The sequence below is a fragment of the Physeter macrocephalus genome, unplaced genomic scaffold, assembly GCF_002837175.3.
Source record: "Physeter macrocephalus isolate SW-GA unplaced genomic scaffold, ASM283717v5 random_5, whole genome shotgun sequence".
Classification (NCBI taxonomy): Eukaryota; Metazoa; Chordata; class Mammalia; order Artiodactyla; family Physeteridae; genus Physeter; species Physeter macrocephalus.
Genome location: NW_021145291.1, coordinates 124,373 through 148,057, shown reverse-complemented (window position 1 = coordinate 148,057; position 23,685 = coordinate 124,373). Strand labels below are relative to the sequence as shown.

Below are 23,685 nucleotides of genomic sequence, written 5' to 3'. Positions count from 1 at the left end.
TCTTGTTCAAGCACACAGAAGAGTGTAAATAAATGTTGAGTAAATATCTATTGTATGTTAATTATATGCCAGACACTCTGCACAGAACCCAAGAATTATCCCAAATTTATAAAAACTAAGGCAGAAAGAGATTGAGATTCTTCTCCAGGGCAACACAGCAAGAAAGTGATTTGAACTGAAATGTGTTGGACCCCAGGGCCTCTGCTCTCCACTAGGTTGCTAGATCGACTCCCCTTAAGCTATATTTTCCTGTCCATCCTCCTCACGGGCCATGAGAGTGAACTTTCTAAAATGGAAAGTTTGCTATATTAAGGAACATAACAACTTCATGAGGGGAACTGCTATTAAGGCTCGATTCTAATGGCCCTCCTCTGAATCTTTTCTCAATTTATCTCTCTTTAATGCAGCCTCTGCCTCACTAGATTCTCATGGTCTGTGAGCCTTCCCAACTGCACTGAGAAGACTTTGGCTAAATTCCCAACTTCTAGCATAGCACTTGGCACACAGTAGGCTCTCATTAGACATGCACTAAAGGGGAAAGTTGGCAACGGGACACCAGAGGTTGGGAAGGGAGACTGGTCACATCTCCCTTGCTTCCGGAAAGTTGGCAGTTAGGGAGACCCCGCCTCCTCATTAGGCTCCACTGGCTCAGGACCTCAGAAGTGGTCTGGGGGCGGGGCCTGAGGGGCGGTACCTGCCGAAAAGGCGGGCAGCTGAGCGAGCGCTGATTGGTCGGCAGTTTGGCGCGCACCGGCAGACTGTGTCAGGAGGCGCGAGGCCAGGCTAGCTCTGTTCTGTCAGACAGGGCTTTCCCCAGACGCGCGTGCGCATGGCCACTTGAACCCTGCCGTTTCCCCTCTCCAGTCTCGAACCCAACACATCTTGGCGGGAATTGGTGAGGGCGTGGCCTGGCCTCAAGAGTTCGCTCTTGCTCTCCTCAGGCTCGCACAGGAGCCTCGCGCCAAAGGGGATTCGCGTCCACCCCACGCCTGGGCTGGGAACGTGGTGACTGAGGCCGGCCTGAGGTTCACGCACGCGGCCAGCCTACCGGGACCTGCTCGAGACGCTGTCTGATTGGGCTCCCAAGTGTGGGGCTGGCAGAAAACCAGAAGCGGGGGTGCTCACGCCATTGTGCACGTCCTGAGGCGGGTGCTGGAGGCCAAGGGGAACGGGGCGGGTGACTAGCCGGCCAGAGGGGAGCCTGGGGTCCACTTCATGGTCGTGGCTTCCCTCTGGGAGTTTCAGGCAGACGGCAGGGCAGTTGTGCCTTGGGTGCCCGGGCCCTGGGGGAGGCAGGACCCGAGCAGCAGAGCCAGAGTTTGGGTTTGAGGCTGGGCCTAGGTTTGGGGATCCATGCTCAAGTTTGAGATACGAAGTCTCTGAATAGTGTTGGGGATTTAGGGGTCACAAGTTAGGATCTGGGGTCTCTGAAAGTCTAGAATAGCGTTTTGGGGGTCCGGGGTCTAATTTGGGAGGATTGAAGCTTCAGTGTAGATTTAGGGTCTAGAATTTCAATGTAGAGTATGGGAGGATTGAAGCTTCAGTGTAGATTTAGCATCTAGAATTTCAATGTAGAGTATTAGGTATGAAATTTAGGGTCTGGAGTCACAGTTTGGAGCTTTGAGAATTGTTAGGGCCTGCAGTCCCCCACATTGAGTGTGAGGCTTCAATTTTAGAGTTTGGGTTTCAGGGTGGAACTCACAGGTGAGATCTCAATTTAAGGTTGGGGGTCACAATTTGAGGGTCTGAAGTGACAGTTTGGGGATCTAGAGGTCTTTGTTTTAGGATCTGAGGTCAATTTGGCGGGCTGAGGTTTGCTTTGGGGAGATTGGATTTCTTACTTTAGGGTTTGGGTTCTCAATATTAAGGTTTGTGGTCTGTGTTTTTTTCTTTAATTAATTAACTTATTTTTATTTTTGGCTGCGTTGGGTCTTCGTTGCTGTGAGTGGGCTTTCTCTAGTTGTGGCGAGCGGGGCCTACTCTTTGTCGCAGTGCATGGGCTTCTCATTGCGGTGGCTTCTCTTGTTGCGGAGCACGGCCTCTAGGCGCGTGGGCTTCAGTAGTTGTGGCTCGCGGGCTCTAGAGCACAGGCTCAGTAGTTGTGGCACACGGGCTTAGTTGCTCCGCGGCATGTGGGACCTTCCCGGACTAGGGCTCGAACCCGTGTCCTCTGCATTGGCAGGCGGATTCTTAACCACTGAGCCACCAGGGAAGCCCTGGTCTGTGTTCTTAATACTAGGATTGGGTTCATATTTGGAGATCAGAAATTAAGTTGGGGCGTCTAGAGCATCTCAGTATTAGAGTTTAGGGCGTTTAGGTTTGGGAAGGGCTCCTTTATATGTTCTAGGTCCTCACTTTGGGAGTTTAAAGACATAGTTTTAGTGTCTTAATATCACAGTTTAGAGATCTCAAGCCACAGTTTTCAGATCTGGTTCCCATTGCAGGGTCTGACATTTCACTGTTAAGACTGAAGTTCTGAAGTCAAAGTTTGGGAATCTGCTCCTTTTAGTTTTAGGTCTGGATCATGATTTACGGGCCCCAATTTGCAATTTGAGATTCATGGACTTCAGTTTAGAGTTTGGGCATTTTAATTTGGTCTCTTGACCTGTGTTTATGGGGACTGGGGACTTATTTTGGGATCTCTGGGTGCTCAAAGGAGTATGATGGGGGAAATGAGGCTGCCTGTCAAGCTGTGCATTCCTCCTGGAATCCCAGAGGTCACTCATAATTCTTTCTTTTCCCCTCTTTGCAGATGTGGGATTCCAGCAAGCACTTGTGTTCCCCTGAACAGCCCAGGACCAACTCCCTGGGTCCCAGGGACAGGTAAGTGTTCCCCCGGCCCACCTCCCTTACAGCTCCAGCCACTGTGGTTGAATAATAGTAACAGTAGTGTTTACTGAGCATTTACTAGTTTGCCAGACTTTTTGCTAAGCCTTTTGTTTGTATAAAATCCTTTAATCCTTACAACAACTCCACGAGGAAGTAGGTGCGAATATTACCGCCATTTCAAGATGAGATAACTCTGACATAGTTGGCAAAGATCATCTCTAAGCCCTTGAAGGTTTTGACATTCTGATTTTCTTAAATGCCCTTCCTTCCTTTCTTTTATTCACATATTCATTTTGCCATCAAGCACCTACCAAGTGTCAGGAATCTTATAGAGGGGATTTTCCTAGCAGATTGAGGGTTGGATCGGCCGCCCACCTACGTTTTCATTTATTAACTCCAAAAATAAGTGTCTGCTTTGTTCAGGTTCTCTACTTAGGTACGTTGCTCAGAAGGAGCAAATGAAGAAAATGAAGAATGCCTCTCTCGCTTGCCTTTTCCTCCTGGAAGTCCAGAGTTCACCAACAATGCATTCTCTTTCCCCCCTTTCTAGATGTGGGGTCTTTGTATTAATAAAGACTCTTAGTTGCAATTAACAGAAACCTAGCTAAAACTGGCTTATGCATAAAAGGGGATTTATTGGATCCTTTAAACAAAAAATTCCGGGGCATCAGGCTTGGCTGGTTCTAGTTGAAGAGTTAAATGATATGGCCAGGAATCTGCCTCTCTTTGCTCTGCTCTTGTCTGTGTTGGCTCTCCATTTGTGAGGGCAAGATGGCTCCCAGCAGCTCCAGGTCCATATCCTGCCAACTTGACAAGTCTAGCAGAGTCTCTTTCCAGGATCTGTTGACTCTGATTGGCCAAGCCTGGGTTACAACCGCAATCCTGAACCAATCACTTGACTTCTTGGCTAGACCTTGCTTCAGTGCTCCCTAGTGGAAGGGGAGGTTGGGGTCAGCTTCTCTGAACCACATGGACTGAGAGTGAGGGAGGGATCATTCCCCAAAGGAAACTATTACCAGGAAAGGGAGGAATTGGATGTCAGTCAACCAAAAACAACAGTTTTATCAACAGTAGTCATCCAGTACAATACCCCCACCCCATTTTCCAACATCCCTTATCCCTAAATCATTCGAACAAATGACTGTCTACCTTCTGTCTTGAACTAACATTTCGTGAGCACTCCCTATGTGCGAAACACCTTCTGGACAAGATCACACTTTCCAGCCATCTCCATTTTGTAAATGAATTATAAACAGGCTCAGAGAGATGAAAGCACTTGCCCAAAGTCACACAGCAAGTGGCAGAGCTGGGATTTCAACCAGATCTGTTTGCTTCAAAAGCTGAACCTTGTAACCAACTATTATGCTGCTTCTTGGGACTGCCCCTGCTTTGTCCCACTTTGGAACAGCTCTTACTCTTAAGCTCCTGCACGTGTTAAAGCAAATTAGGGTCTGGGCCTTGGTTTTCCCATCACTAATGTGAGAAATTTGGACTGGCTCTTGATTAAGGATCCTTCCAGCTCCTGCATTAAAAACACATTAAGGGGCTTCCCTGGTGGCGCAGTGGTTGAGAGTCCGCCTGCCGATGCAGGGGACACGGGTTCGTGCCCCGGTCCGGGAAGATCCCACATGCCGCGGAGCGGCTGGGCCCGTGAGCCATGGCCGCTGAGCCTGCGCATCCGGAGCGTGTGCTCCGCAACGGGAGAGGCCACAGCAGTGAGAGGCCCGTGTACTGCAAAAAAAAAAAAAAAAAAAACACATTAAGGGACTTCCCTGGTGGCACAGTGGTTAAGGCTCCACGCTCCCAATGCAGCGGGCCTGGGTTCAATCCCTAGTCAGGGAACTAGATCCCACAGGCCGCAACTAAGAGTTTGCCTGCCACAACTAAGGAGCCCACATGCCGCAAAAGACCCAGAGCAACCAAATAAATAAAATATTTTAAAAAACACATTAAAAATTATAGTTTATGACAGCACTGGTATAAATATGACTATAATCCAAGTTGAATTATATTCATTTATTTCTCTTCTGGTTTTAAAAGAAATTAAAACATTCTCATAAGCCCCTAAAAGTAGCACCAGCCCTAGGCACTGTGCTTACGCTACCTGATGGATAAGTCAGTCCGGGATATAGCAATAAATAAAAGAGACAAAAATCCCTCTCCTTATGTTTATATTTATAAGAAAGAGGGAGAGAGAAGGAGAGGAAGGAAGGAAGGGAGGGAGGGAAGGAAGAAAGAAAGATTTCAGATGCTGATAAAGGATATGGGGATGTGACAAAGAATGTGCTTATTTAGATCAAGTAGTCAGGAAAGGCCTCTCGGGAGATTACATTTAAGCTAAGCACCGAATGGCAAGAAATCAGCCATGTAAAAATCGGGGCAAAAGAACATTCCAGGTGGAGGCAATGGTAAAGGCCCTAAGGCAGAAATAAACTTGGCAGTTGAGAGAAGCAGAAAAAGACCCATGTGGCTGGAGCTGACCTGTTCCCCACAGAATCAGAGGGCAGAGCTGGGATTAGTGGGTGAAAATTAAACAGACTCTGAGGAAAGAACTTGGCTGAAACCAAAACCATCCAGCCAGGAAAGGAGCAGCCTTGAGAGTGAGTGCCCAGTTCCCGGAGGCCCCTGTGAGCAGAGCCCCATGTCACACCTCTTCAGGACCGCTGCCCAAGAGCGGCCAAGATTTTGCATTTCCTAGTCACCCTTTTTCTCCCTCCAATTTTTTTTTTCCTGGAACTCCTGTGTTTGTGCAGAAGGCTCTCTCAGTACTTTGCAAAACCCAGAGGAAACACCCAGGGATTGGTTGATATGAAACCCTTTTTCTCAGACATGGTCAAACAGCACCTTGAACTTAAATAGACCTGGATACTTTTTCTTCCTGGCTTTCTGTGCTCTTTCTCTTTGGAGCTTCTAGGGAGTCCTCTAGAACAGCAGGAAAGTCGCATGCAGAAAATAAATATCAGGGCCAGGCAAGACGTTAGAGTTCAGCCTACCCAGTGTTTCTCCGTGGATAGAAACCCAGCACCCACCCTTGCCCCTCGAAATTATGGTTTCTATCAGGAAAGAACTAGAGACCAATTGGTGGTTTTGTTTTTCTTTCATTGCTTCATTCAGCTGACTAATATGTATAGTCTCCTGTACTCGTGGTGGTTCTGGGAGGGTGCACTAGAAATGCCATCCCCTGCAGAAAACACGTTAATGCTTCTCGTTGGGCTTCAGATAAAGCCAAAACTTCATACTGTGAGCCTGTAAGATCCATAAGACCCTGTGTCATCTGGCCCCTACCTCGTCCTCCAGCCTCATCTCACCCCACAGGACTCCTTGCTTTCTGTGCTCCAGACACTTCAGCTTTATTTCCTCTGACTTCTCCATGCTCCCTCTATCTGAAACGTTCCCTCTCCCCCTCCGCTGATGTAGCTCCACTCATCCTTCAGAACAGCTTCTGGCCAGATTTATTTCTTCTGGAAAAACCTCATAGGTTAGATCAAAAGCACCTATCACAAATTTCCATAACACCGAGCAGCACCTCTCCTCTGTCCCCAGGAGGGACATGTGATTCATGCGGTCACAGAGCCCTGAGCTTAGAAGAGTCCAATGCTTGGTTTAATGCTCTGCTCTCACCGTCTTCAAATTCTTAACTTTTTTTTTTGGCCAGGCCGTGTGGCTTGCGGGATCTTAGTTCTCGGACCAGGGATTGAAGCCGGGTCCTCAGCAGTGAAAGGGCGGTGTCCTAACCACTGGGCCACCAGGGAATTCCCAGAATTCTTAATTTCTGAACAAGGGGACCCACAGTTTCATTTGCAATGCCCCCACCCCCAGCAAATTATACAGCTGGTTCTGGTCCTAGTTGCCATTTTATGTTTATTTGTGTCACAATTTGATGAATGACTTTATCCCCGACTGCATTGTAGGCTCTAGAAGGGGCTGTAGTTGTTTTGTAGCCTTTTGTCCCTGTCAGTGATCACACTTCCTGGCACATAGTAGGGGCTTAATAAGTAATTGCTGAATGAATGAGTGAGACCGATTCTTTCAGGACTTCAGAGTTTGGTTAGGGAGATAAGTGTCTCCCACACTGCTCCCCCATGTCCTCGAGGGCAGGACAGTGATTCCTCTCCCTTTCCACAGTGTCCAGCACAGGGCCTGGCAAAGAGGGGGTGTCAGTTCGGGGGTCTGAATAGGAACCAAAGATACATCTGTAATCACGGAAGTGTTTTTGGCTGGGCGGTGCTGCAGGTGACACAAAGTGTTGTGGACATTCAGAGTCGGGGAGAAAAACAAGGGAGGTCGGGCGAGGCTTCCTCGGATGGCAATTGAATCAGGCCCGGAAGGAAGGTGAGTTAAGGATTGGTGGAGACGAGGTGTTTGGGCCTTCCCAAAGGAGTAGCCGGAGTAGTGGCAGCGGTGTGTAATTTGGGAGAGAGACTCCAACGTCTTCGTGTCTCCATCTGTCAGGAGAGAGGGGGTACAGGTGTGTGTACATGGATATATTATGAATTATGAATTCAGGGATTAGATCCTGGAAGTTCTGCACCTGCTCAGGAGTCAACTTCTTTCATGCCCTTATTTATCAATCATTTAGCAAATAGGCGATGACTTCCCGCAGTGTGCCAGACCCTGTTCTAGGTGCTGGAGATACAGCGGTTCCCCCCACTCAGCTCTCACCCAACTGCAGGGACCAGAGAAATGCATGAGCACAGGGGCAGGGGGACCTGAGCAGAGATACCTCACCTGTCCTGTGGAGTTGGGGTCCACTGATGGGAGAGAACGAAAGGAAGTAAGAGATGAGACCAGAAGCGTCAGGCGGGCCAGGCCATGGGGGGCATTAAAAGCCATGTTAAGTAAGGGTTTAAACTTGATCCTTAATAATGGGATGGCATTGAGAGGTTTGAAGTGCTTATTAAGTAACTAATGTATTCAGTCCTATTGGTAGCCCTCTGCCTCTGAAAGAATATCCTCATTCCTTTTGCACAGATGAGAAAACCATAGGCAGGTTTGTGTTTCAGAAAGATCACCGTGACTCTCATAGAGAGTATGGCTTGGAGGAAGCCAGATGGAAGGCTGGGAGAACTATGTCAGCACGTGGACTAGGGCAGGAGCGAGGGGACGGAGAGAAGGGATTGGAGGAGGAGTGGGCAAGATTTGGTGACTGACTGGACCAGGGGATGGGGGCGAGTGAGCAGTCCAGACAATGCCCAGGATTCTGTCTTGGGCGCCTGGGGCAGGGAGCTTCTCTGAGATGGGGAACACTGAGACAAGCAGTCTGGGGGGTCAGATGCCAAATTCCATTTTGGATGTCTTAACCCAAACCACCTCTTGCCCCAAAACAGGAGGCAGAGGAAAAACCACACCAACAAACTGCAAGAGCTGGCATTGCTGCTACCTGTGGCCCTGATGGCCGGTACCAAGAAGCTCACCAAGGTAAGGGGCTGAAGGAGAGGAGGTGGATTTGGGAGGCAGATCTGAACATATCAGCAATCAGGTTGACCTCCCTTGTCCTGGGAAACCTAGACAGACCCACCCAGTGACAGCACTGACATGGCAATGGTCCTGACTGGGAATTTCTGGGAGTCTGTGATCCCATGACTAGAAGCCTGGGGGATTCTCTCCTGCAAAGGAGGCAGGGGGAATTGGGAGGGGAAAAATAGGCAAGGTGCTGGGTCAAGGTCATCCCTCTGGGAGTCACACAGCCTGCATTTGAGCCTTCCAGCCCCACACCTGCAGAACTCTGGGCAGCTCGCTTAGGTTATCAGCCCCTCAAGCCTCAGGTTTCCCAGCTATAAAACAAGAAAAATAACTCCTCCGACTCAGAGATATTGTGAGACCAAAGTGACATCATAACTGTGACAGGGCCTGAATAAGTGTCGGTTCCCTTTCCGGGCGCCTTCTTTTGTGACCTTGTGGGGGTCATCTCCATGAGGTCGGGATAGAGCTTCTCGGTGCCTCCCCAGCGGCTACTCAATAAATGTTTATAGTGCTGAGCTAACACTTGCTCCCAGGACGAACAACTTAATATGAGACTCAGAGATCTGGAAGGTTTGGTGTGATGTTTTCTTGCTATAGTTTCTCTCATTCAGTCCCTCATTCATTCATTCATCAACCATTTATGGAAAGACTGTCAGATGTCAGAAGCTGTTCTGCCGGCAACAAGGGGAAGCAAAGAAATTTGAAACCCAGCCCTCCTCCTCTGAGAACTTAGAATCTGGTCAAGAAGATAAAGATTTAGGGACTTCCCTGGTGGTCCAGTGGTTAGGACTCGGTGCTTCCACTGCTGGGGCCCGGGTTCGATCCCTGGTTCAGGGAACTGGGACCCTGCAAGCTGTGTGGCATGGCCAGAAAGAAAAAAAAAAGAGGAAGATTTGAACGCACAATAACTGATCCAATCTAGAATGTTCTACTTGCCTTCAGAGAGATTCAGGGGAGCGGGTGTTTGGGAGAGATTTGCCTGACCCTAACCCTATTCTTCTCCCTGCCAACCACAGCCCATCAATCACCAGATCACGCTGGTTGTCTCTCCTAAATCCCTCTCAGTTGTAGGTGCTTGTATCAGTTTCCTGTGGCTGCTCTAATAGATTACCACAAACTTAGTGGCTTCGAACAACACAGCTTTGTTCTCTCAGAGTGCTGGAGGTCAGAAATCCAAAACCAGTCCCACTGGACTAAAGTCACGGTGTCAGCAGGAGGCTCCAGGGAAGCATCCATTTCCTCCCCCTTTGCCAACTTCTAGAGGCCGCCTATGGTCCTTGGCTCACAGCCCCTTCCAAGCCAGCAGCGTAGCATCTTCTAGTCTCTCCTCTACCTGTGCTTTTGTCATCATTTCGCCTTCTCTGCCTTTGACCCTCCAACCTCCTGCTCATAAGGACGCTTGTGATTACACTGGGCCCACTCAGATAATCCAGAATAATCTCCCCATCTCAAGATCCTTAACTTTATCACATCTGCAAAGACCCCTTTGTCATACATGGCAACATATTCACAGGTCCCGGGGACTAGGACTTGGACGCCTTTGGGGGAGGCATTACGCAGAGCACCACAGTGCTCAAAAAATATCTGAGGGATTTTGCCCTCTGCCCTCCAACATTTGAGTGTTTGCTGTGCATAGGCACTATAAATTCTTGTTGGGGAAGGCAGAGATGACTGGGACACAGCCCCTGCCCTGCAGGAATGACAGCTGAGTCAGGGCACAGGCAGCATTTCATCACTGACTAGATGACCACATCTCTTCGTGGAATCCTCCCCAGGCCTCAGCCCACTTTCTTTACCATTGATTCTCTGCTGTCTTAATAATCCCACTTCTTGGGCTTCCCTGGTGGCGCAGTGGTTGAGAATCTGCCTGCCGATGCAGGGGACACGGGTTCGAGCCCTGGTCTGGGAAGATCCCACATGCCGCGGAGCAGCTGGGCCAGTGAGCCACAGCTACTGAGCCTGCGCGTCTGGAGCCTGTGCTCCGCAACAAGAGAGGTCGCGACACTGAGAGGCTCGCGCACCGCGATGAAGAGTGGCCCCCACTCGCCGCAACTAGAGAAGCCCTCGCACAGAAATGAAGACCCAACACAGCCAATAAATAAATTAATTAATTAAAAAAATAATAATCCCACTTCTTCCCCATCTTCATCCTCCCTTAAATTCAGTCCTGGGCCCCCTGCTCCATGTACAACCAGTGTCCCAGTCAGTCCCCAGCCTCCCACCAGACCAGTCTGCCTGACATGCATCATCACAGCTCGTCCAAGGGCTGTGTGACGTGCTCAGTCCACTGCTGAATAAACTGTGGGAGCTATTATGCGTTGTTTCGCCCGTGTTTGAGATTTAGGCTGCAGCTTAGGTCCGTGGTATCCTTCCTCACCATCCTGGCTGATTAAGTGCGCCTACCCCATGTGGTCCGTGGCTTCCCAGCCCTCTGACCATCACAGCCCTCTGCACATTACTGTGATTGTTCCCATTTCTCTGATTCCCTTTATCTTATTTTATTTTTTTTAATTTTATTTTTGGCTGCGTTGGGTCTTTGTTGCTGCGCGTGGGCTTTCTCTAGTTGCGGCGAGCAGGGGCTGCTCTTCATTGCGGTGCGCGGGCTTCTCATTGCAGTGGCTTCTCTTGTTGCGGAGCATGGCCTCTAGGCACGTGAGCTTCAGTAGTTGTGGCGCGCGGGCTCTAGAGAGCAGGCTCAGTAGCTGTGGCTCACGGGCTTAGTTGCTCCGCGGCAATGTGGGGTCTTCCTGGGCCAGGGCTCGAACCTGTGTCCCCTCCACTGACAGGTGGACTCTTAACCACTGCGCCACCAGGGAAGTCCCTCTCTGATTCCCTTTAGATGAAGGGTTCTGCAAAGGCAAAAACCATAATGGATGAATCTCTATCCCCAGCACCCCAGGGCCTAGCACAGAGCAGATAACAATAACAGTTGCTCCCCATTGACTGAGAGTTCTAGGTGTCAGACAGTGGATGCCAAGCTTTTTATATATATTTTCTCTCTCTCTCTCTCTCTTTTTTTTTTTTTTTTTTGAGATGGCTACTTTATTTATTTATTGGCCATGGCATGAGGCATGCAGGATCTTAGTTCCCCGACCAGAGATGGAACATGCGCCCCCTGCAGTGGAAGCGCCGGAGACTTAACCCCCAGACTGCCAGGGAAATCCCTACACTTTCTCATTTAATCCTCCCCGCAAGGCTTGTGAGATGAGTATGAGTATGCTCATTTTTTGGTTCGAGGAAACTGGAGCACAGAGGGGTCATATTGTCCAGAGAGGCACAGCTGGCTAATGGCAGAGTCAGATGTGTCTCATTCCAAAGGCCCACACCCTCCACCACTCTGTCACTCGATGCTCGATAGATGTTTGCTGAATGAATGAATGAATAAATTTCCCTCTGTTGAGACAGTTATAGTTTGCATTGATCTTACCTTCAGGAAGTCTCTGGGATTTGAACCTCTGGCGTAGCCCCTGAGCTAACCTTCCCAAAGTTTCAATTACCAAGCTTTCTTTCTGTCCTGAAATCTGAGTTGATGCCCAGTGGCCTTCTGCATAAAATCTTTGTACTAGTAATAATAAGTGACACTTTATATTGCTTTACAGTTTACAGAGAATTAGCTTAGTGAATGCCCACCATGTGCCAAGCCTGGTGTTGGAGATACTAAGCTAAAAAGACAGGATCTGCTCTTGAAAAACTCATGGTCTAGTTATATAAAGATAGAAAAGGTCTTTTTTTAAAAAAATAAATTTATTTATTTTATTTATTTATTCTTGGCTGCGTTGGGTCTTCGTTGCTGCGCTCAGGCTTTCTCTAGTTGGGGAGAGCAGGGCTACTCTTCGTTGCGGTGAGCGGGCTTCTCACTGTGGTGGCTTCTCTCATTGTGGAGCACGGGCTCTAGGCACGTGGGCTTCAGTAGTTGCGGCACGCAGGCTCAGGAGTTGTGGGTCGCGGGCTCTGTAGTTGTGGGTCGCGGGCGCTAGAGCACAGGCTCAGTAGTTGTGGCGCACGGGTTTAGCTGCTCCACGGGATGTGGGATCTTCCCAGACCAGGGATTGAACCCATGTCCCCTGCATCGGCAGGCGGATTCTCAACCACTGCGCCACCAGGGAAGCCCCCAAAAGTTTCTATTTAATCCCTTGAGAAGCCGATGAAGGTGTTCTCATCCAGATATCAACTAAGCATTTATTGGACAACTGATTTATCAGGCTCTGTGCTGGGCGATTTCACACACACCAATTTATTTCATCCTAATGATAATCCTCTGAGGCTGAATGAATATCCTCGTTCCCATTGCACAGATGAGAAAACTGAGGCCCAGAGAAGTAAAATGACCCGCTCCCAGTGCACAGCCAGTAAGTGGCAGGTTGGAGCCAGGCCCCAAACCAATAATTTCTTGGCTGTGTCACGCTATTCCTTAGTTAGATTATAGCTTCCTTCCCTGGATCAGGTTAAATAAGTTCAGTGACTGTATTATATTTTATGGAACGATTTCACATAAGTCACCTCATGAGACCATCCTTTTTTTAAATTAATTCTTATTGGAGTATAGTTGATTTACAATGTTGCGTTAGTTTCTGCTGTACAGAAAAGTGAATCAGTTATACATATACATATATCCACTCTTTTTTAGATTCTTTTCCCATAAAGGCCATTACAGAGAATTGAGTAGAGTTCCCTGTGCTATACAGTAGTTCCTTATTAGTTATCTACTTTATATATAGTAGTTTGTATATATCAGTCCCAGTCTCCCAATGTATCCCCCACCCCCCAGACCATGTTTCCTGATTTGGGGTTGGAAGATTCCTGCTAATGGTTTTGTTGTTATTCTGGGGATCCAGTTCAATCCAGAAAATATTTATGGGTATTCTTCCTTCACCAGGCTAACTCCTTTCAGTCTTCAGTTTAAATGCTGCCACTTCAGAGAGGCCTTTCTGGACACCCAAGTCTAATTTCAGAGTCACATGTCATGCTCTTTTATTCATAATGCTTATCACACACTTGATAATTTTGTATGAATTATGAGTTTCTTAAGGTCTGCTGCCCTCCCTGGATTGCAAGTTTCATGAAGGCAAACAAAAGTATGTCTAGTTCACCCCTCCACATGGCTCTTAGTGGGTAGTATCTTTTTTAGCTTAGTGTCTCCAATACCAGCTCAGCCGGTATTTGGTGGCTGGTTGGGGGGGTGCCCGCTGATGCTGTGGGGAAGTCATTCCTTCAGTGATAACTAAGTCACCTCTCGATTCTGTGTGCTTGGGATCTAGAAATCAATTAGCTGCAGTCTCTACCCTCAGCTAGTTCAAGGTCAATAGGAGAGAATGATACATAAACAGCAATTATAAAACACCATGGCAAGTGCCTTGGTGGAAACAGGCCCAGGGTGTTACAAGAGTGCGGAGGAGGGACATCTGACCCAGCCTGGGTGAGGGGTCAGGAGGGCAGGAAAGCTTCCAGAAGGGGAGAACACTGTGCTGAGGCTCAAAGGAGAAGCCAGGAAGGGAGTCTGTGGGGAGAAGAGGAGGGCTTTGTGTGTGCCGAGGGCCAGGGGTGGGAAGCTGAGCAGTGTGTGCCCCCAAAACTGGACCAGGAGGCAGGCAGGCCCAGGCTCAGATCCCAGCTCTGCCACTTCCTCTCTGTAACCCAGCAAGTCCCTTTAGCGCCCTGGGCTTGCGTCTCCTTAGCTGTAACCGCCGGCTCACTGGGCCGCAGTGAGGACTAAAGAGCAGGACAGAAACCTCTCTGCCAATGGGGGGATTGCTGGGGCAGGGTTCCCGGTCCCCAGCAGCCTCCCATCATCTCAGGCCCCCGCTCAGCCCTGTCTTTCTTTTGCGTGCAGAAGGACATCCTGCTGCACATCCTGCACTATATTCACTACCTCCAGAGAAACATCGATGCGGCCAAGGCCTTGCTTGAATTCCACACCACCAACGGGCACGGTGGACTGGAGGGTAAGTAAGTTCAGCTGACGTTTCCCAGCGCCTGCTACGTGCCAAGCGTTGTCCTGGCCGTCAGGGATGCTGAGTGACTTAGACGGGTCCGGTCCTTCCTGGATCTCACAGCCTGTCTCACGGGACAAGTCAGAGAGATGTCCAAAGTGCTGTGACCCCAGAGGAAGGTGTCTGGGAAGACTGTGGTGGGAGGGGCCTTGGAGCCGGGCCTTCGAGGACAGGGAAGGGGGAGCCATGCCAGGCAGGAGAAGCAAGGTGAACAAGAGTCTGAAGGCATGAGAAGACACATGTGGGACGTCTGGGGACAGGCAAGCAGTGGGTATGACTGGAGGGGCCGTGTAGCACCCAGATGATGTGCACAGACTCCTGAGCCAGGTCCCAACTCAGGCACACGTCCTGTGACCTACACCTCTCTGTGCCTCAGTTTCCTCACCTGCAAAATGGACCCATACCCCCTTTCTGTGTCTGTTGTGAGGATTGAATGAGTTAATACATGTAAAGAGTGCTGTAACACGGCACCTGGAACAAGCCAGTCATCCCATGCTGTGTGTGCTGGCTGCTATGGTTACTGGTGTGAGGAATACACGGGCAAGAAGGGTAGGAGATGAGGCAGGGACGAGATTCTGAAGGGCCTCGAGCGCCTGGCGGAGGAGGGAGATGAAGAAGATGAGAATGACTGAAGGCCTTTAAGCCAGAGGAAAGCCATGATCAGAGTTTCTTTGAGGAAGAGGTGCCTGACATCTTGTGTGGGGACTTGCTATTAAGTGAGAAGCTGGAATGGGGGAGATGAGTGAAGATACTTTTAGGGGTGATCTGGATGGGGCTGATGAGGCCAATGTAGCACCGTAGCTGAGGGTGTAGACAGAAGTAGGTAAATTTGGGAGTTTTTTTGTTTGGTTTTTTTTTTGGCCATGCCGCACAGCATGCGGGATCTTAGTTCCCCGACCAGGGGTCGAACCCATACCTCCTGCCTTGGGAGCTCAGAGTCTTAGGACTGCCAGGGAAGTTCTTGGGAGACGTTAATGAGGAAGAGTTGGGAGGCCTGGGGGAGAGGCCCCAGGCCACCCAGGGTGGATGCTGGAGCCCTTACCATCTTGAGGAGGCTGGAGGAAGAACTGATTTGGGAGGCGGAAGATGGGGAAGCATCTAGGAAGTGTTGGGTCTGTCTTCCCTCTCAGCCGAGGCCCGGAATGGCCCTGAGGACACTTGAGTTCTCGCCTGTACTTCTGCCGCCTGGCTGCGCAACCTCAGCCAGGTCCCATCTCCTCCCGGGACCTCAGTTTCCCCATTTGTAAAGTCAGTCTGGGGACCGTGGCAGCCTCTCTGCTCCCTGTCCATCATGAAGTGCTGTCCAGAGGCAGAATTCGGGATGGATGAGGGTGAGGGCATCTGACCTGCCTCGTTCTCCGTCCTGTGCAGGGCTGGGTTGGAAGCCGGCCGCAGGCCCAGCAGAGTGGAGACACTCCACCCCGTCCAGCAACCCACACTCTCATGAGTCCCATCTTTGGGGAGGCTGCCAGAAACCTCGGAAGAAGAAGCTGGCCCAAGCATCAGGTACAGCCGTCAGTGGAGACAGAAGAGGGTGCAGGGGTCAGATGGGAGCGGGGCTCCTTCTCCAGGACCGTCCCCACTCCCGGGAGGCCCAGTCGGCAATCCTGAGCCCTTGACGAGGCTCTGGATTCAGATGTGCCTGGGTTCAGCTGTGGTGCCTCCTCTTCCTAGCTCTGAGGCCTGGGGGTGGGTCACTCTTCTCCTGTAAGCCTCAGCTTCCTGGTCTGGAAATTGGAGGGCCTGCCACAGGGTGGTCCTCAGATTAGGAGCCAGGCACACCCCGCTCAAGCAGTGCTTAAGTGATGGGGCACATGGCCAGTGCCCAGGAATGGAAGCTGCTGTCAGCATTTATCATCCCTCTACCCAGTCATCCATCCCCGGGCCAGGGCAGCAGGGGGTGTGGGTGACGGAAGGACCCCAGTGCGGGAGGCAAGTGTCCCAGGTCCCACCTCAGCCTTGCTACTAACACTACCTGTCCCTTCCCCTTTTCGAGCCTCCGTTTCCATGTCCTTAAACAGGGAGTTGGACCTAATCAATGATTTCCAGCTCTGGCTGCACATCTGAATCACTGGGGTGCTTTTAAAAATGCCTCTTGCCTGTGCCTCACACCCAGAAAGTCGAGCTTCAGTGATCTGGGTGGAACCTGGGCATCAGTATTTTCAGAGCTTGCAAGGTGATTCTAACGTGTGGGCAGGGGAAGGGGGTATCCGACCAGGCGATCTTTAACTGAGGATCTGGGCCTCTCCGGGAAGGACTGAGCGACCAGGCCAGGCAAAGCTTTGAAGCAGGTTATTGGGCCCAGAGCAAAGACCCCCACCTCAGCCACCTTCTGGTGAGAGTCAGGCCCCCAGCCCTGTCTGATGCCATCTCTCTGCTCTCCCAGAACGCCAGACCCGGGCCCAGAACCCTCGTCGCTGTCTGGCCCTGGACAAGCCTGAGAAGCAGGTGACCCCATCCCCAGACCAGAGAGGAGGAAACATGGTGGGAACCATCACCCCTCCAAGACGCCTCGACTCCTGCAGTCACCCCAAGGCTGTGTCATCACCATCTCAAGGTGACAGAAAGGGAGGAAGATCCTGGCTGACACTGCTGCATATGGCTGAGAACAGCGTCCACTGTGACATCCCAAGTTGGTGTCTTTCCTCTCCACTAACTTAGCCACTCGTTTCTATACCACTTGTCAGGCACCCTCGACGTCCCAGGCACAGTCCTAGTCGCCAGGGATTCTACAATGGACAAGAGAGACGCTGTCTCACAGCCTCTTTCCAAGTTTCCTTTTCCCTTCAGGCTCTGTTGGGGGTGTAAGCAGGGGACAGGGTCACAGAACTGGGGGCAAGAGCAGGGCCGCCTCGTGAGCCTTCCTTCACTCGAAGCAGCCAGACAAACGCTCTTGTGAGTCCCCATCCCTTTGCCAGCTTGCAAAGGTGTGAAACCCCCAGGAGATACGAGATACGGGCGCGACTAGAAGGCGAGGCCTCAGGCCATCCTATTCCTCTGTCTGTTCCTTCAGCCTTTCCTCCCAGAGCATCTCCTCTGGGCCAGGCCATGTGCGCGGTGCTGGTGACAGTCCAGTGAAGAAATCCCACGCTCTCACTTCCTGGGGTCGCCCAGGAGGCTGTGGGAGCCCCCAGGAGGCGCCTGACCCACCTGGGGAGGGAGGGTGTCCCAGATCTTGAGCTAATCTTGTGACCTTGGGCCAGTTACTTGGTATCTCAATGCCTCAGTTTACTTAACTGTAAACGGGTATTATAAAAACCGTACCCTTTGGTAAAGGGCTACCGAGTGACATGTAAAACGATTAAAGCCGTGCTGCCTTGGTGAGCACTATATGCTGTTTGCTCTCGTCATCTTCATCATCATCATTCTGCTTAAGGATTTTATCTTCCTTAGAGCTTCTGATAGGGATGTGGGATTCCAGAAACCTGTGGGTGATTCAGGGAGCCCCCAGACCTCACACAGAGGCCCCAGAGCCTGAGGTTCCGGCTGGGATGGGGGGAGGGATAGGCTGCGGCATACCCCAGCGCCTTTCCGTCCCTGCCTCTGTGAGTCCCGCGATTTTGGCCAGTCACAGGAGTGACCATCCTGACTCGCCCCACCCCCCGTAGGCTGCTGTTGCAAAAACAGTGCCCAGGATGCGGGGCCTTACCCTGCCTTCGAGGCCCAGCAAGGGGTTGAGAGGATCCATTTTCTCAACAGGACCCAGCCCCGTCCCAGGTAAGGGAAGCCCAGGGATGTGAGTGGAGGAGGCTGAGGCGTTTGGTGGGATTGGCTAAGGCTCGGTGAGAAATGGGGTCAGTCACCACCCTTGCCTGGTGTCTGTGGAGTGAGCACCTCTGAGGGCCTAGCTTCGCGTCAGGCATCGTGAGCTCAAAGTCTTGCTTCCTAGGTGCTGACCAGGGCCGCAGCCCCTCCCTGCCTCCCGTCCCGCCCTCTAGCCTGTCCCCACTAGTCACCTGCATGGCTTTTCTAACACACAAGACCTTGATCATGTCCGTTTTCGGCTTTAAGCTATTCCCTCCTGTTGGGTACAGCCCAGATATCTTAATTGGCATTTGAGACCCTCTCTGGTCCCAGCTCACCTTGCCAGCCCCCTTTCCTGCTCCTCAACTGCGAACCTTACCCTTAACACCACCAAATATTCGCCACTCCCTGCGGGAGCCATGCCCGTGTCCCCCTCTGGGCTTCTCACCCTCTGTTCCCTCTTCCTGGAAGCTTGATCCCTTCGTCCACCTGGAAAACTACCCATCCTTCAAGCTTAGCTCAGCTCGGTCCTCCCTGCCCTCCCTGTGTCCTCCTCAGAGCCCCATCACAGCTCTGCCCCGTTTAGTCAGCTCTGATTACAGCTGGCCTCTCCTTATAAGCCCTGAAGCTCCTTGAGGGCGGGCACCCCACAGCGGCCGGCACGGAGAGATCCCTGTCTTAGTCCACAGTGGGCGACACTGAGACACCCAAAGGGGAAAGGGCTCGCCCCAGGGCCCACGGTGTTTGCAGCCCGGAGCTCCAGGTCTGCCTCTTCAATTCCACCTCTTGCAGGCAGAAGCTGGAGTTGTGCGAATACAGCGAGGAGGTGGACAAGGAGTCCCCAGATGCTGACCCTTGGCTTCCTGCCTGGACCCCAAAGGGCGGCACCCATGGTGACTAAAGCTCTGTCTTTCCTCCTTGTAGCCTGGTGTGGGGTCTTCTTGGTACCTTCCTTCTGAGGATGTCTGTGGAAGGGGGGAGAGCGGGAAAGGGATGGATGTCCGCTAAGCACAGGGATGGCAACACACAGCCTGCCCACTGTCCCTGAGCCATCGGTTGCCACGGCAGACGTTGCGGATCAATCATTACTCTTTCTGTTGATCCCAGACACTGCCTCAGAATCTTTCTTAACACAGAGCTCCAGATAGCTAAAATCAGTCTGTTGGATCTGGCATATCATGTTATTGATTTTTTTCCTGGCCATCCCTAACAAGATACCAGGCATCGTGCCTCTTCGTTTCCTCTTCCAAGCACTCACAACAAGGAATTGACACGGTCACCTTTCCCCAGTGTCTGGCACCATCTGCTCAAAGCCAGCTGCTGTGCTGGGGGAGAGGGCAAGCTCTGACACACCCTCGAGCCTGATATTTCCTTTTCAGGGAGCCCACTCGCCTTGGGGCCTCCCCAGGTTGACAACTGGAATGTGACAGGCTACCGGAGCGAGATCCTAGGGCTCAGCCCCTCCCTCTTCAGGTCCCCGGGGAAACTGCTGCCAGAACAGATCCTGGAGGATGGCACCGAGTACCTGACCCAAGGTGAGCACCCAGGGATGGACCTGATGCTTGGTTCATTCAGAAAAAACACCTACAGTGACGCCCACCAAGTGTGCAGCCCTGTGCTGGCAGTGCTGGATAACCAGGGATGAATCCCATCCCAGCCCTCGAGGAGCCCACAGCCTGGCGGGGAGCAGCCCCAGGCCCACGTGGCGCGTGGAAGGCTCCAGGAGCCTGGAATAGGGACCCACTCGCTCTGCCCAGGTTGGTGGTTCCCCACGGGCGCTGGCCTGTGAGCTGGATTTGGACTTGGGGCAGCAGATCCCAAAGCCAGAGCCAGAGAAGGGCACTCCGGATAGCAGGGGTGGCGGGACAGAGGCACGGTGCCCTGAGAGAGGTGTTCTGTGCCAGCCACCCCTCTGGTCTCCCTCCCCGCCCCCGACAGCTCTCTTTGAAGAAGTAGTCTTAGATGCTGTGTCTTCACCTTCTGCCTGCACGCTTGAGGGACCACAGAAGAAGGTAGGCGTCTGCCCACGCATCTGTCCACACATGTCCAACCTTCTCTCCACCTGCTTGATCCACTCATCCGTCCCCTCGACCTTTCAGCTCCTCCCCCACTCACCTGTCCATCCATCATGCTTCTCCTCATCCTTCCAGAGACTCATCCACCATCTGTGCCCTCACCTGCCTGCCCGTCCTTTGAACACTCCCTGCTGGCCACCAGGCACCCTGCTCTGTGCTGGGCCCTTAGAATGAACCAGACACAAAGGATAAAAGCTAAAAGCTGCCAGGTGCCCAGAAAAGACCCCACATAATTTTACGACTGCTCTATGAGTCAGGCTCTCTTGTGACCCCATTTGACAGATGAGGAAATTGAAAACAGCAGGTGACCCCCAGGATCCTCAGTTGGAAAGAGCCTCCTTCCCAGGCCCCCGGGCTGATTTCCGTAGCACTGTCTGCTCCAGCAGTTCAACGTCTGACTGCCAGAGGGGCAGCCCCAGCTCCGGTCCCCAAATGATTCTCCCTCCAGTGTGTGGGAAGGTGGCCCCCTGCCTCAATGAACAGCTGAATCTGCTGTAGAAACAAAAATAGACACCTTTAGCGGAGCTCTTGGAAGCGCAGCCACTGCACCAAGTGCCTCTCGGCCTTGCAGAGGATGTGTAGTGACACCATCCATGGATGAAACTGAGGCTCAGAGGAGTTAAGACTTGCCCGGGGCATCACGGCTCCTTTGCGAGGTGGTAAACTGATGGGATTGAGAGAGAGTGCCCCAGAATAGGAGGCAGAAGACCCCCATCCACCTCCTCTCTGACCCCCTGTGGGAACTGGGGAAACTTTGCTTGAATTTCTGAGGAGGTGTCTGGACGAGGCTGTTTTGAGCCTGAGCTGTTTGTGATGATGCTCGTGTGACCTCCTAGGAAAGCAGTGAGTGGGGGCCATGAAGGGACAGCACTGTCCCCCTCCGTCTCCTCCCATTTTTCTCCTTCACCCCCCAGGACACACCCCCTGAGGCCCCCGAAGACCTTCCTGACTCCCACAGCCAGTGCCGGTCCTTGGTCTCGCTGGACCACTGCTACCTGTCGCTGAGTGAGAACAGCAAGGTGCCGTCCAGCCCCAGCTCGGAGGACACGGACACAGACTCGGTGTGGAGGCAGCAGGAGGTGAGGGAGACAGAAAGCCATCCGCCCGGTCAGTCCGCGTCTCCTGCCCGCCCTCACCTCTCTGTCTCCCACCCAGGATGCTCAGGCCAACCTCGAGGGCCTGCAATCCTCCAGCGATGAGGATGAGGACTGTACGTGGCCCCCCACCTGGCAGGCCTCGGCCCTGCCCGCAGCCGGGAGGAAGGCCCGCGGGGGCAGGGCGGGCAGGGGCCTGGTGAAGCCCAAGGAGAGCAAGCAAGCCCCCTGCCCCACCCAGATGAAGAAGAAGTGTGTCAACGGCTTCATCATGTTCTGCAGGATGAACCGGAAGCAGTACATCAGGTGGGAGGGCGTCCTCTTCGGCCCTGATTGGGGCCCTACCTCACTGTCCATCCACCCGCAGAGCATGCCACCCACTGCTGCCGACACATTCCTCAGCCACGCTCTCCCGGCCTCCCCCTGCTCCCGGCCTCCCCCTGGCCCCGTGGCACTGGTCAGGGCCTGTGTACTGCAAGCAGTGAAACTCAGCTCAGACTTAGGAAAAAAAGGAAACTAACTGGCTTGAATTAATTAATATAATGAACTAATTAATATAATTCATTAAATTTATATAACCTGAAAAAAGAGGAGCCACCTTCGGATGTGGTTGGTCCTTGGGCTCCAAGGACACTGCCCGGGATCCCTGTCCCCCTCCACCCCGCGCTCTGGGCTGGCTTTGTGCTCCATCACGCTGGGCTGGGCTGGGGGCAGGCTCACCCGCAGGAGGTTCAGGCTCGCGTCCTGTCTCCCGCCCCAGCAACCCTGTGGGAAGAGAGCTCCTCGTTTCTAAGATTTCAAGCAAAAGTTCTTGCGGCCGACTTGATATGATCTATCAGGCACCTAGCCCTGAACCGATCTTGCCAGCCTGCAGCCTCCGTGGAAAAGAGGTGGTGCTGGTATCGGAGCGGCAGATGCAGGTCCCAGGACACCAGGTGGCCCCTTTCCAACCACCATTTAGTCCAGCTCCCTTCTTTGCCACCTCTGCTCCAGGGGGCGCAAAAGGGGGCATCTTTCAGGGCAACACGGAAAGATATGAGTTCTCAGATTTGGAAAGCTGTGGCTCTGACAGGGCCAGGGACCCTTGTATGGTCACACCGTTGGCCTTCGCCCAAGCCAGGCGAGGCTGCAGGCCTCTCCTCACCTTCTCCTCCCTCCTGCCCCAGAGCCTGCCCTGGGATCGCATCCACGTCTGCCACCAAGGAGCTGGCCCAACTCTGGCGGGTGATGACCCTGAAGGAGCGGAGACCATACTGGTGAGGAGCCCCTGCCCAGAAGGTGTGGGTCGTGGAGGCGAGGCCCTGCTCCTCATCCTGCTCTGATTTTCAGAGCCTTGAGCTCTGTGATGTTGGAAACAGGTTGGGAGTTTCCTCGGGCAGGAGATTTGGGTGTCATGAGCTCTTATGAAAGAGTTGGGGTGACAGAAGCAGAGTGGTGCTCTAGCCCTGCGTGTAACTTCGAAGGGCAAACAGCTTAATTCTGGATTTGGACCCCACTGCCCTAAATTTCCTTTGCCCTCTCTGCCACAGGGAGTTTCTCAGAGCACAAAATTAGGTCTTAACTTCCCTGTCGCTTGGTCTTCTCCTTCTCGTCCCCTCCTGATGCCCCCTCCCTCCTGAAACCCTCTCCTCTCCACCTGCCCAGCTCACAACTGGCCCCGGAAACACACGTGCACGTGTGCAGATGGTGACAAGTCTCACGGGAGCCAGTGGCTCCCCCGCTGGGGCCATATAAAGCCCTGGCCGCCCCCTCAGCCCAGGCCCTGGTCACTGCTGGGGCCAGAGCACTAGGGGTGGGACAGAGATGGCCGGGAGGCGACCGAGGAACCCCGCCCATCCTGCCACCTCTCCCCCAGCGCCAAAGCGCGCAGGTTCAGCCGCCGGCACAACCGGATCGTGAAGAAGGACAGCTCCAGCAGCGAGGACGAGGACTGGGAGACCCCCAAGCCCTTCTACCAGCTGCTGGCTGAGAAGGCCCGCAGCTCCGCAGGCCCCGCCTCTCTGCCGCCCCCTCACCGCGCGTGAGGGCAGCCTCGCCCCCTCCGCCACTGCCTCGCGGCTCCTGCAGCCGTGGTCTGAAACCAGGCGCCGGTGGTGAAGAGGTTGTCTCGTCCTGGGCATCACCACCGCTGGTGCAGATCCCCTCGGTCACGCACCCCCAGGTTGGGAGGGGGCTATTTATTGACCCCGGTGCTTTGTGCGTTTGCCTTGCACGGGGCGGCCGGAACTTCTCCTGCCCGGGGTCTACAGGCGTCTCACAGCCCCTTTCACCCAGGCCTGGCCTATCAGAGGAGCCGCAGGTGGGGAGGAAGGACCCCCGCCCCGCCCCCCGACACACAATGAAATGCGAGGAGGTTTAGTTGCCCTCTGCCTGTCCTTTGCCCAGCCCAGAATCAAATGCTTTCACCCCTGTTCAGTCGTACCTCACTCTCTGCCTCCGGCCCTGTTCTATTTATAGATTATTTATTGTTTTCAACTAAATAAAGTGGAA

General features: G+C 52.6%; 1 protein-coding gene across 1 annotated transcript; it reads left to right on the top strand.

Annotated features, from left to right (window-relative positions):
• Nucleotides 1-2,752: 2,752 nt before the first annotated feature.
• On the top strand, nucleotides 2,753-23,219 carry MEIOSIN (meiosis initiator). The gene is made up of 14 exons (XM_055082038.1): nucleotides 2,753-2,823; nucleotides 8,157-8,247; nucleotides 14,123-14,234; nucleotides 15,654-15,788; nucleotides 16,669-16,914; nucleotides 17,678-17,713; nucleotides 17,891-17,999; nucleotides 18,819-18,919; nucleotides 19,406-19,561; nucleotides 19,965-20,038; nucleotides 21,016-21,180; nucleotides 21,257-21,501; nucleotides 22,362-22,451; nucleotides 23,051-23,219. The coding sequence occupies exons 1-14, from the start codon at nucleotides 2,753-2,755 to the stop codon at nucleotides 23,217-23,219; spliced, it is 1,800 nt and encodes a 599-aa protein (XP_054938013.1).
• Nucleotides 23,220-23,685: the final 466 nt, after the last annotated feature.

Coding starts and splice junctions, on each gene's coding strand:
- MEIOSIN (XM_055082038.1), top strand. CDS start 2,753: ATGTGGGATTCCAGCAAGCACTTGTGTTCCCCTGAACAGCCCAGGACC. Junction 16,915..17,677: donor CGTCCACTGTGACATCCCAA/GTTGGTGTCTTT, acceptor TCTTCCTTAGAG/CTTCTGATAGGGATGTGGGA. Junction 21,181..21,256: donor CGGTGTGGAGGCAGCAGGAG/GTGAGGGAGACA, acceptor TCTCCCACCCAG/GATGCTCAGGCCAACCTCGA.